Raw genomic sequence first — 10688 nt, forward strand, 5'->3', positions numbered from 1 at the left:
GAAGAGCTTCACAGAGGCATCGTCCCCTGCAGCAGGAATCTAACCTCAGTAAGCACCTTCTGCGACCCAGGCACCACCCTGCCTTCACACCACCCACTGCTGTGAAGATCTGCAAGGTCACCTCACCTGAGAGCTGAAGTCGTGTCTGGGGACCCTGCTCTCTGCTCTGACAGGTGGGAAGGAAGTTCAGAACCCTGGCCCAGACTCAGTCAGACTGAGGGCCCGAGCACATGAAGAACTTATGAGAGGGCTTCCCTGGTGGTGGAGGGGTTAAGTCTCAGTGCTGTCACCTCTACAACCTGAGTTCAATCCCCAGCCAGTGAGCTAACCCACATGGTGCAGCAGACCTCTCCTGACTCGCCCATTGCTCCCCTCAGCAGTGTATTTCAGTAGACCTGCCTGTTCTGAGCCCCACTCTGTCTCCGGTGAATCTTTCACCCTCTGTACTTCTGGATCTCACCCCAGTTCTTCCACACATAATAAATAAATAAATAAAAGACCGTGTGAGAATGCCTGTGGTCTCAGGAGAACAGCCTAAGCATCAGCGCTGCTCCTGCAGGTTGCCCCCTTCAGTCACCTGCATCAGGTCTCCCTCCAAGCTGAGAATTTTCCCTGATAGTTTTCTCTTTACAACCCCTCATCTAACCTTAATGGGGCCGGAGGTAGAGGTAACAAAGAAGGATTATTAGTTAAAGGTTAAACGTCCCGCTATAAGATGAAGAGGTCTTAGGAGCTAATAGGAAACAAGTGATTATAGTGTAAAACACTGCGTGTATAATTGAAATTTGCTGAGAGAGAAGAATTTAAATACTCTCACCAAAAAACCAAGATGAAGATGGCAGGTGATGGATGTGTTATTAATTAGATGGGAGGAATCCTTTCCCAATAAATAAGCCAATCAAATCACAACATACACTTTCAATATCTTACAGTTTTATATTTATAGCTCATAAAACTGAAATTAAACTTAGGAACTCTATCTAGTCTTTTGAAAGTTAAAGAGAAAAATATTCAAATTACGACAATGCTCCAATCTCCTGGGGGGTACCCCCTCCCATGGGGTCTCGTGAGGTCCAGGGCAGGTCCTCCTAGCCCATGATGCTCACGCTGGTCTCACAGACCCAGCCGTAGGCCCTCTGGCAGACATCGTCATTCCACCCGCCGTCAGGGTGGAGGTGGGCACAGTCCTCCCCTCCGCCCAGTCCGTGCCCTTGCCAGTCGTCCGGCTGCCCTGGCTTCCAGTTCCTGAGGGGGGAGGACAGCAGCACAGTAGGAAGAGTGGAAGATGGAAGAGAAACCAGGTCTGGGAAGGAGGGGCTGAGGCCCAGACCCTGGGTCACTGAGCCCCGGGAGGAAGGGGGCAGGCCAGAGCACACTCACTTGAAGTTGGTCTTGTAGTCTGTCCCATCTGCCCATTTCCACTCTCCGTTGGAATCGGTGAGGCCTATCCAGGTGAATGTGTTGACTAAATGTTTCTGGACAAAATTCTGGGATGACAGAAAGGACATTGTGTGTGGCGGGTGGGATGGACTCCAAGGACAGAGCCCCAGCCTACCCCTTGGACTAGCAGTTCACTAAAGCAGTTGAGGTGCTCTGGGGTGTTTATCCCTATGGTGGCTCACGGAGTCTCTGAGGGTGAGCCGGGGATGGCAGTTGTCCTCAAAGCTCCAGAGCTGATTCCAGCGTACAGCCAGGGTTGAAAACCATTTCCGTAAATGGGACATGTCTTGGGACCTGGGATCCACAGTCACCTGCTCATCCCTGGAATTGAGGACCGCCAGGTGGGCGTTCTCCAGCTGGCAGTACTTCTCAGCCTCGGACCAGGACTTCCGAGAGCGAGAGAACCAGTAGCAGCTGCCTCCATGCTCCAGCCAGTCAGTGGGACAGCAGGTAGTTTGAGAGCCTGAGGGGCCAGGGGTGGGGAGGGTCTCAGATGCTGCTCAGGGGGATGTGGACAGCCAGTGAGGCCGGGTAAGCCCCCCCTCTACTCCTCACTGTTGCTCTGGAGAAGAGTCATCTTGCAAGTCAGGGACTTCAGGTCTTTGACCAGCTGCTGGACCACAGGGAGCATTTCGGAATAACCTGGGACATACGGAGATGGGCTGTGGGGACGGTGCCTGGTTGTGGTTGTGGCTTCTGCTCAGTGAGTCCCTGGAGGCCAGCAGCACCTGGGGACCCAGCTTAGGAACCTCCAAGTTGTCCCACACACATCGTGGCCAAGTGGAGGGGAGCCAAGGTCTGACCTGCTTTGAATTCCGCCTGCTGTTCCTCCAGCTTTTTCTCCAGAGAAAACACTTTGTTGTTCAAGCTGCGGGCTGGAGGGGGGGGGACGCTCAGCATCTTGAGGCTGCTCTAGCCGCCTCCTCTCTGCCCAGAAAGCCCAGCCCCCACCCTACCACACACCTGCTGAGGGGTCTCACCTGCTTGCAGCTCCTGCTTGTGGTTCTCCACCTCAGCGCTCAGAGACGTCAGAGCTCCTTGAGCACTGTCACCTGGAAGACACGGGGTCCCAAGGCTCAGGCCAGGCTGCCTCCAGCCCCTCCCCCACCGCCCCATGCCCAACAGAAGCTCACCTCGAGAGTTCAGGGACTCGACCTCAGCCGTGATGTTGCTGAAAGTTGTTCTCAGGGTCACCAGGTCCCCCTGAAACTTGGAATCTGAGCAGGTGGAAGGGACCATTGGCGTTAATGTGTCAGGTCTGCTGTGTGGGCACTGAGCAGAACGCCTGACACGCATGTCTCATTTGGCCTCACAGCGCCCCAACCCAAAGGATGGGGGCAAATGGTATCAGTATTGCAGATGCGGCAACCACGGCTCAGAGAGGCTAAGCCACTCGACTGCATTACCTGGCTAATAAGTGGCAGGGCCAGCAGCCACCCTTATCCATCACTACCCCTCAGTGCCCCCACTAGTAAACCCATGATTGCTTCACTGCCCACCAGCGACCCCCTAACCTCTACCCCTCACCTCCCCTGCGCCCCATCCCCACCCCCCACCTCCACTCTTAACATCCACCCCTCCACCACCCAACCCTGCGCCTCACTTTGGGATCCAATCACACAGATGCCAACCAGCAGGAAGAGGTTGAGGGCCAGGCAGAGCAGGATGGGACGGGGCCCAGAGCAGAGATGCTGCAGGAAGGACTGGGGAGGAGGCAGCCCTGTAAAGGGAAAGCGTGTCAGGACCAGGAGGGTGTGGGACGTGAGGTGGATGGGCCCACAGGGATCTGTGAGGTGATGGGGATGGACAAGAATTGTGGGACAGGGGGTGTCCTGGCCTTTGACCCCTCACAGACCTCACAGGTCCTCATTGCATGGGTCCCTCACACCCCTGGGGCATGCACATGACAAGGACACAAGGACAGAGGAGGAGGATGTTGTATAAAGTCCTATCATCAGAGCTGACGAGGTGGCAGGAGGACCCAGAGAGTGTTGGGGAGCCAGGTCTTTAGCAGACTCACGTCCTCCGTACTGTCAGCAGAATGAGCTTCCCGTCCAAGCCCAACTGCTCTTTCCCCAGCGCAAGCACTCATCTGCCGCCCCAGCACACACGACCCCACATCTCTGTGGTCTCCCTGCCCCTGTTTTCCTGGGGACCTTGAATCCTCTCATCCTGGGTCCTGGCCCTCTCTGAGTCGGGGTGGGGTGGGGTGTCCCAGATATGCAGACGGGATATCACAAAGAAATCCTTCTAAACTTATTAAGGGGTGTTTTAGGATAGGCCAGTTCTCTTTCCTCTTACCATTTCTAAACCACTGGCTTTTGTCCTCACTCTCCACATTCTGGAAGTTCTCATACTTCATTGACATGCTTGGCCCAACACCGAAGCTGTCAGAGCTGAAACAGACAGAGGTAGCGCCAGAGGCCATGCTGCGGAAGAAGTTGGCACAAACAGGGAGGCTGGGGCTGGCTGGTGCCGATGTCAGGGCTGGAGCTGAGGTGAGAGCTGAGGTTCCAGTTGAGAAGCGGCCTGGCCTCACAGCTGGGAATGGGAAAGGACCTGGGTTTGCAGTCTGGATTAGATGTGGGCTCAAGATTGGGTTTGAGTGTCTCCCTGGTGGCGCAGTGGGTTGAGCACAGAGCTGTGAATCTGTCTGCAGCTTCTGCGGCACCAGTTTGATTCCCGGCAGGCCAGGGAAATTCCCACATGGTGTGGTAGACCTCTCCTGTCTCACCCATTGCTCCCCTCAGCAGTGTATTTTGGTCCTTCTGCCTGGTCTGTTCCCTGCTCTGTGTCTGGTGGATTCTCTCACCCTCCCCAGCCTCTGGTCTGTACCCCAGTGCTTGTATAAATAAATAAAAAATCTTAAAAAAAAATAGAAAAGATTAGGTTTTGAACTGGAGTGGGCTGAGTTTGGGATTGAAGATGGATGTGACGTTGGAAAAAATATATTGCTAGGATTAGATCATTGCAGCTAGAATTGAGGCTGCGCCTCCTGCTGGGATTGGGGCTGACCCTTATGTTGGAGCCATGGATGAAGTCGGACCTAAACTTCGCACTAAAGCCGGAAATAGTTGAGCTCATCCCCAGTTGGGACTGGAGCTACCATTCCAGTTGACTGAAGGTGGAGGTGCCATCCTGGATAACAGACCCCGCGGAGGCAGGAAGAGAATACAACACGCCCACTCACGACGCTCCATTGGGCAATGACATCTCCAAGTTGCCCCGTCTCCATCTTCCCATTTAGATCCACAGTCCTTCTCTGCTTCCTCTGACGTCCTCCCTGGTCCCTCGGTCTCACCTGCATCCCCAGCCCAGTTACCTGTGGCGAGCTGGGAGGCTGTGGCTCTCGGGATCTCAGGGCAGCAATGATCAGAACTGGAAAAACGAAACGCTGGAGAGTGGGGTAGAGGCGAGGGAAGGAGGAGCCATAGAAGAAACTGAATTCCCGCTGGTCTTTGTGTCTGTGAGCCTGGAGTCTATCCTCTGGAATCTCCTACTTCCTCAACTATGGGCAGTAAACAAGGAGAAGGAATTGAAATCGCAACACAGGCAGAGATTGCGTGGGGGCGCGGGGTGCGGGGAGTTTGTGATGGAGCCAGCTCTGTTCTTCTCCCAGCTGTGCCTTCTCCCTTTCCGCTTTTTCCAGCCCCCCAACTTCCTCATTTGTACCATATGGGTGAGGGAAGCTGCACAATTTAGCTTTTCACTTCCTGTATCTGAATTTCCTAGAACTGTTGGTGTTTCCGGGATTGCATACCTGGTCCGGAGGAGCCCACTGCTCTGCTGCTGCTCAGTCTTCACCCAAGTCCCTGGCCTTCCTCTGGAGTCTCAGCCGTCAAGGTGCCCCAGCTCTGGCGGAACTCTTTTCACTCTGCATAAAAGGAGGAGAGAGGGTGATGGAGAATAGGATTTCCTGGTCAGAATGGGAGGGGGAAAGCTGGGGAAAGGAACAAAATTTTTTGATCCTCAAATGTAATGGGAATTGTGTCAGCATTGGCTGCACATTAACCATTCAGTTCCCACAAGAATTTGGGTATTATTATTATTATTATTTAAAGTGTTGCTTTTTAAAAAAGATTTATTTATTTGTGCATGCAAGAACTGGGGAACAGACCAGAGGTGTGGGGGCGTGAGAGGATTCACCAGAGACAGAGTGGGGAGCAGAACAGGCGGATTGACTGAAATACACTGCTGAGGGGAGCTGCAGGTGAGACAGGAGAGGTCTGCTGTGCCATGTGGGTAGCTCCCTGGCCGGGATCAAACTCGTGCTGCAGCAGCTATGGAGAGCTTCAGTGCTGCATCCTAGCCCCTTGTGCCACCCGGGTGGCCCCAATTTTGTTATTATTTTGAATGACAGACCATGGGTCAGAGCCACTGTGTGACTTGACCAAGATCATAGATTGGCAAGTGAAAGAGCCAGATTTCAAACCCAGTGTTGCGTGACACCCAGATGTGGGACCCCTCCACAGGCATTGTTTTCATGAATGGTCTTCAATTTCAACCAGTTCACCCATAAAATCTCTCTAAGGGAGCTACCCTGAATTTATACACACATCCTTGCAATAAGAAGGAAACAGAGTGTGTTGAAAGGTAGAGAAGGAAAGCAAACACAAGTTAGATTATATTTTCTATATAGATGGAATTGTTTTCTGTAACTTGCTTTTTTATACAAATAACAATGCATCAGGGACATTTTCTCTACATTACTTCATATAATGTCCTTTATTTTTCTCCATCTCATTTCACACTATCGATCATTTATCATTTCATCATTTACTTATTAAGATTTTCCCTGTTGATAAACATTTAAGTTGTTTCCAGCTTTGTCTTGTATTCTTTTTTTTTTTTTTTAAAGATTTATTTATTTATTTATACAAGCACTGGGTACAGTCAGAAGTGCGGGAGGGTGAGAGAATTCACCAGAGCCACAGCAGGGAACAGAACAGGCAGACTGACAAAGCACACTGCTGAGGGGAGCAGTGAGCGTAGCAGGAGAGGTCTGCGCATCATGTGGGATTCTTGCAGGCAGCCGGGGAGGAACCAGTGCTGCAGAGATTGCAGGCAGCTTCGCAGCCCCGCACTCAACCGCTGCGCCACCAGGGAGGCCCTAGATTTTTTTTTTAATTAAATATTTATTTATTTTTATACAAGAGCTGGAGTACAGGCCAGAGGTGTGGGAGGGTGAGAAGATTCACCAGAGACAGAGTGGGGAGCAGAACAGGCAGACGACCAAAATACACTGCTGAGAGGAGAAATGGGTGAGACAAGAGAGGTCTACCATGCCATGTGGGAATCTCCCTGACCGGCAGGGAATTGAACCCGTGCTGCAGAAGCTGCGCACAGCTCCACAGCACTGCGCTCAATACGCTGAGCCACCAGTGAGTCCCTTGTTTTACTTTTATTTGTTGTTTTGATTAGTATTTGTTACAGGATCTTGGAAGTCAATGCTGAGACTGAACTTGGGGTGCAGCTATCTATTAGGGATCAATACCTGTGAAAGGAAGGGGAAAGAAGGAGGAGTGGGCACAGAGAGAACCTACACAGCCCTGAAGACCCTAGACAGCCCAGCTCATGCAACCTGGGTCAACCTACAGTGCCAGGTGCAGCTGTCCAGCATGGGGCTGAGCCAGGACCTTTACAACCCCTTGTCGCCCTGTCACCAGACACAGGCCACGCTGGCGGGGAGTGAACTCAGAGAGGGGAGACAGTGGTCTCCCCAGTCCCATGCCTGAGCAACAACTTCTTCCTGGAAAAGGGTGGGGGTGGTGAGGTCTTTGCTAGCTCCTCTCTGCATTGTACTCACACGCTAATCTGGGGATAATCACCACTTCTGCATTGTTGAAGTTCTCCCGCAAAGAACTTGGTATATTTTTCCAGTCACCTATGCACACATTTATTCATCCATTCAACAAGTACTTAGTGGATGTCTGCACACTGCCAGGCACGCTCCTTCAAAAGAGGCATACTTCAGCAGTAAAAGGACAAGAAAGCTTGTCCTCATAGTGGGTGAGCACCCTCATTCTAGTGGGAGACAGATAAACAAAATCAATGACAAAAAAACATATATCTGTATATCTATAGATAGATATAGATAGATAGATAGATAGATAGATAGATAGATAGATAGATAGATAGATAGATAGAACATCTCATGGTGATAAGTGCTATGGAGGAAAATATAGCCGGGAAGTAAAAAAGGGTTGACTTTTAATGAACGATCTAGAATAGGGTATCAAAAAAGGGCCTTACCAGGAAGGTGACATTTGAGCAAAGTCTGAAGATGGTGAGGGAGCAAGTCATGAGGGGCTCTCGGAGGAAGAGTGTTCCAAGACAGAGGGCACAGCAACTGCAAAGGGGTTGCTGTAAATGTCTGGGGGTGGAGAATGTCTGGTGTGTACAAGGATCATTCATTTACAGAGATGTCAGAGATTTTTAGAGAAGTGAGCAGAGAGAAGAGAAGTAATGAGTCACAGAGGGAAACCATGGATTGCCGGTTCTTGAGGGCTTTGTGGGCTATTACTAAGGATTTCTTTTCCTCCAAGTTAGAGAGGTGGACTTTGGGGGGCGGTCAGAACAGAAGAGTAACGTGTGACCTCACTTAGAGGTTAGGTGCAACAATATGACTGTTACACTGACTTTCATGAAAGGGGACAAGGGTGGAAAATGGAGAGTCCAGGTAAGGAGCTATTGTCACATCCAGGTGGGAGATGATGGTGTTATGTGCATGCAGGTTGGGAGGAAGGTTCAGATTCTGGATATATTGTGATGGTAGAATTGACAGGATTTTGCTGATTAATTGCATGTGGGTTTCACAAGAGCAGTTCTCCTTCTAGTCCCCAAAATAAATTAAACTTTCAATGTTTCCCATAATTGCTGACTGCCCAGGAAAAACAACTTTATCTCACAATGCTGACGCCTAAAGATATGTATGACCTTTTGTGAATATGATAATCTCGTGAAAGAGGTAGGTCCTGCTATGTGAACAGAAAAACAAAAACTTCTTAAAATGGATAGCCACACCGAATTCCTTTGAATGCCTGCTGTGGTTTTGTTTGCTAAGCCTGTTCTCCCAAAGTGTGATTCCCTTGCAACTTCTTTGCAAGTAAACTTCTGTTCTTCCTCACATGTTTTTGTCTCTGCAATTTCTTCCTTCCACCACCTTTTCCACGATCCCTTGCCCACTCTCAGCACATCAGATGGTCAGGTCACCTGACAGGGTGACCCAAAACTTCATTTCTATAGCCTCCAAGTCCTTTGTGATCCTGTGCTTTTTGGGTCACCGCAATCACCACTGACCTTCATGGTAATGTACACGGGGGTGCAGGTGGCATCCCACAGTAGGCTCAGTTCTTTTCCCTCCATTGTGAAGCAACAGACCCATTTCCCTTCTTGATCAGAATAGATCGCCCCCAAGAAGCACAATCATGGGCATCCCCACCCTAGTGGTATTAGGAGGCGCTCAAAGCAACCAGGGGAGTTCACCTTCAAATTTAAACCAAACCAAGGCTCTATTGCCTAGAGGGGAGCTTCTTTCCTTAGGCCCTAGGACATTCAAAATCCATTGATTCAGATTGCACAGATGAAGCATAAATATTCCTTTCATGAACTACTAGGTGTTCGCTGAGAGGAGACACGCTCTCTTCTGTCGCTCTGCTGTGCCCATGGCTGTGGGGAGACAGCATCACGTTGACCAGTGACTGAAGGCAACGCCCACTCATAGCTCAGCCTGGGAGGTCAGGAAGAGGTGGTCAAGCGAGAAGATTGCCCCACCTTGGCCCCAAGCCTAGGAATATGTCTTTCCAGATGTATTTCTGTGCACATTTCTGTGCCTGTAGGAAGATGTCCACACATGTAGCTTTCTCTGTAAGGTGCTTCTGCTTTTAAATGGGTCTTTAAAAGGGGGTTTCCCCTGCCACTGCCCACCTCCTCTGTTTAAAGGCTGCATGGCGTTCAGCGCTTAAATAGCCAAACTTTTTAAATGATGCCCTTAGTGATGCATTGTTGCAGTGCTTGCCTCTTTGGTTTTATAAATAACGTTGAAGTGAAGAAGTTTACATGTGCTGTTGCGCATGGAAGAAAGTGCTTCTCTTGGTTAGATACCTAGAAGTAGAACTGTTGAGTAGAAATACCTCTCTTAAAGTTTAAAATGGTGTAGGGTTTTCACTTACAGGAGAAATATAGGGGAACCAAAATAAGACATCAAGGGGAAAAAGTGATAACAATGCAAAGCACAACAAAACAAAAACAAACAGACAATTATAAACCAGAGACATCCTGCAGGGGAGGAGGAGGGAGAGGCATCAGAGGGAGGGAGGGAGGAGCACAGGGGGCTGTGGTGATGGTGGACTGGTGCACTGGTGAAGGAAATTCTATGGGGACTACACCTGAGGGGAAAGGAGGGGGAAGCAAACATTTAAAAACTAACAATGATGTAAAAAATAATTAATTAAATGGTATAAGGTCCTCCCTTGGCACAAATGGTTAAGTCTCAGCACTATGAAGCTATCAGCAGCCACTGCACCATGAGTTCAATCCCCGGCCAGGGAGCTGAAACACATGGCACAGCAGACCTCTCCTGCCTGGCCCACTGCTCCCCTCAGCAGTGTAGTTCTGCCTGTTCTGCTCCCCACTCTGTCTCTGGTGAATACTCTTACCACCACCAGAACCCACATACACACTTCTGGCCTACACCCCAGCTCTTGTATGCATAAATAAATAAAATAAATCTTTAAAAAAATAAAAATAAAAATGGTATAGATAGCTAGATTCAGAGCTAAATTGCCCTGAAAAGATATGACCAATTAATCTTGATATGAGGATACATGATGCCTCTTCCACTCAGCATCGTGTCTGAAAAGCGTCCATGATGTTTCATGCTGTGACTTACTCATCCTCATTCATGTGGTGTCCTGGTGGTAGCAGGCACAGTTATCCAGCCAACCACAGATGAGCATTTGGCTTATTTTTAACTTTTCACTATTTTGAATATCACTACTATAAGCAATTTTCTACATGTCTTTTTATAAATATCTGTACACATTTCTGTATTAATTATATGCAGGAGTGAAACTGCTGAGTCATAGGATATACTGTGTTTAGCCTTAGTACATATCGCCAAATGCTTTCTAAAGTGATGGCATCAATTTACAAACCAACCAAAGGTGTGTGAGGTACCAGAGCAACTCCATCCAGCGAATGGTTGATTTTTTTTTTCTCTGTCTTTTTCACCTTTGCCACTTTGGAGG

At 49.5% G+C, this 10688-nt stretch overlaps 1 protein-coding gene across 1 annotated transcript; it reads right to left on the reverse strand.

Annotated features, from left to right (window-relative positions):
* Positions 1–1088: 1088 nt before the first annotated feature.
* Positions 1089–3808, reverse strand: LOC311173813 (C-type lectin domain family 10 member A-like; the record flags this gene model as incomplete). The annotated part of the gene is made up of 9 exons (XM_084237909.1): positions 1089–1245; positions 1381–1487; positions 1752–1903; positions 1996–2082; positions 2244–2315; positions 2421–2492; positions 2574–2657; positions 3044–3160; positions 3742–3808. 9 exons carry the CDS (start codon positions 3806–3808, stop codon positions 1089–1091), a joined length of 915 nt encoding a protein of 304 aa, XP_084094035.1.
* Positions 3809–10688: the final 6880 nt, after the last annotated feature.

The sequence above is a fragment of the Talpa europaea genome, assembly GCF_964194135.1.
Source record: "Talpa europaea genome assembly, chromosome: 7".
In the NCBI taxonomy this organism is placed as follows: Eukaryota; Metazoa; Chordata; class Mammalia; order Eulipotyphla; family Talpidae; genus Talpa; species Talpa europaea.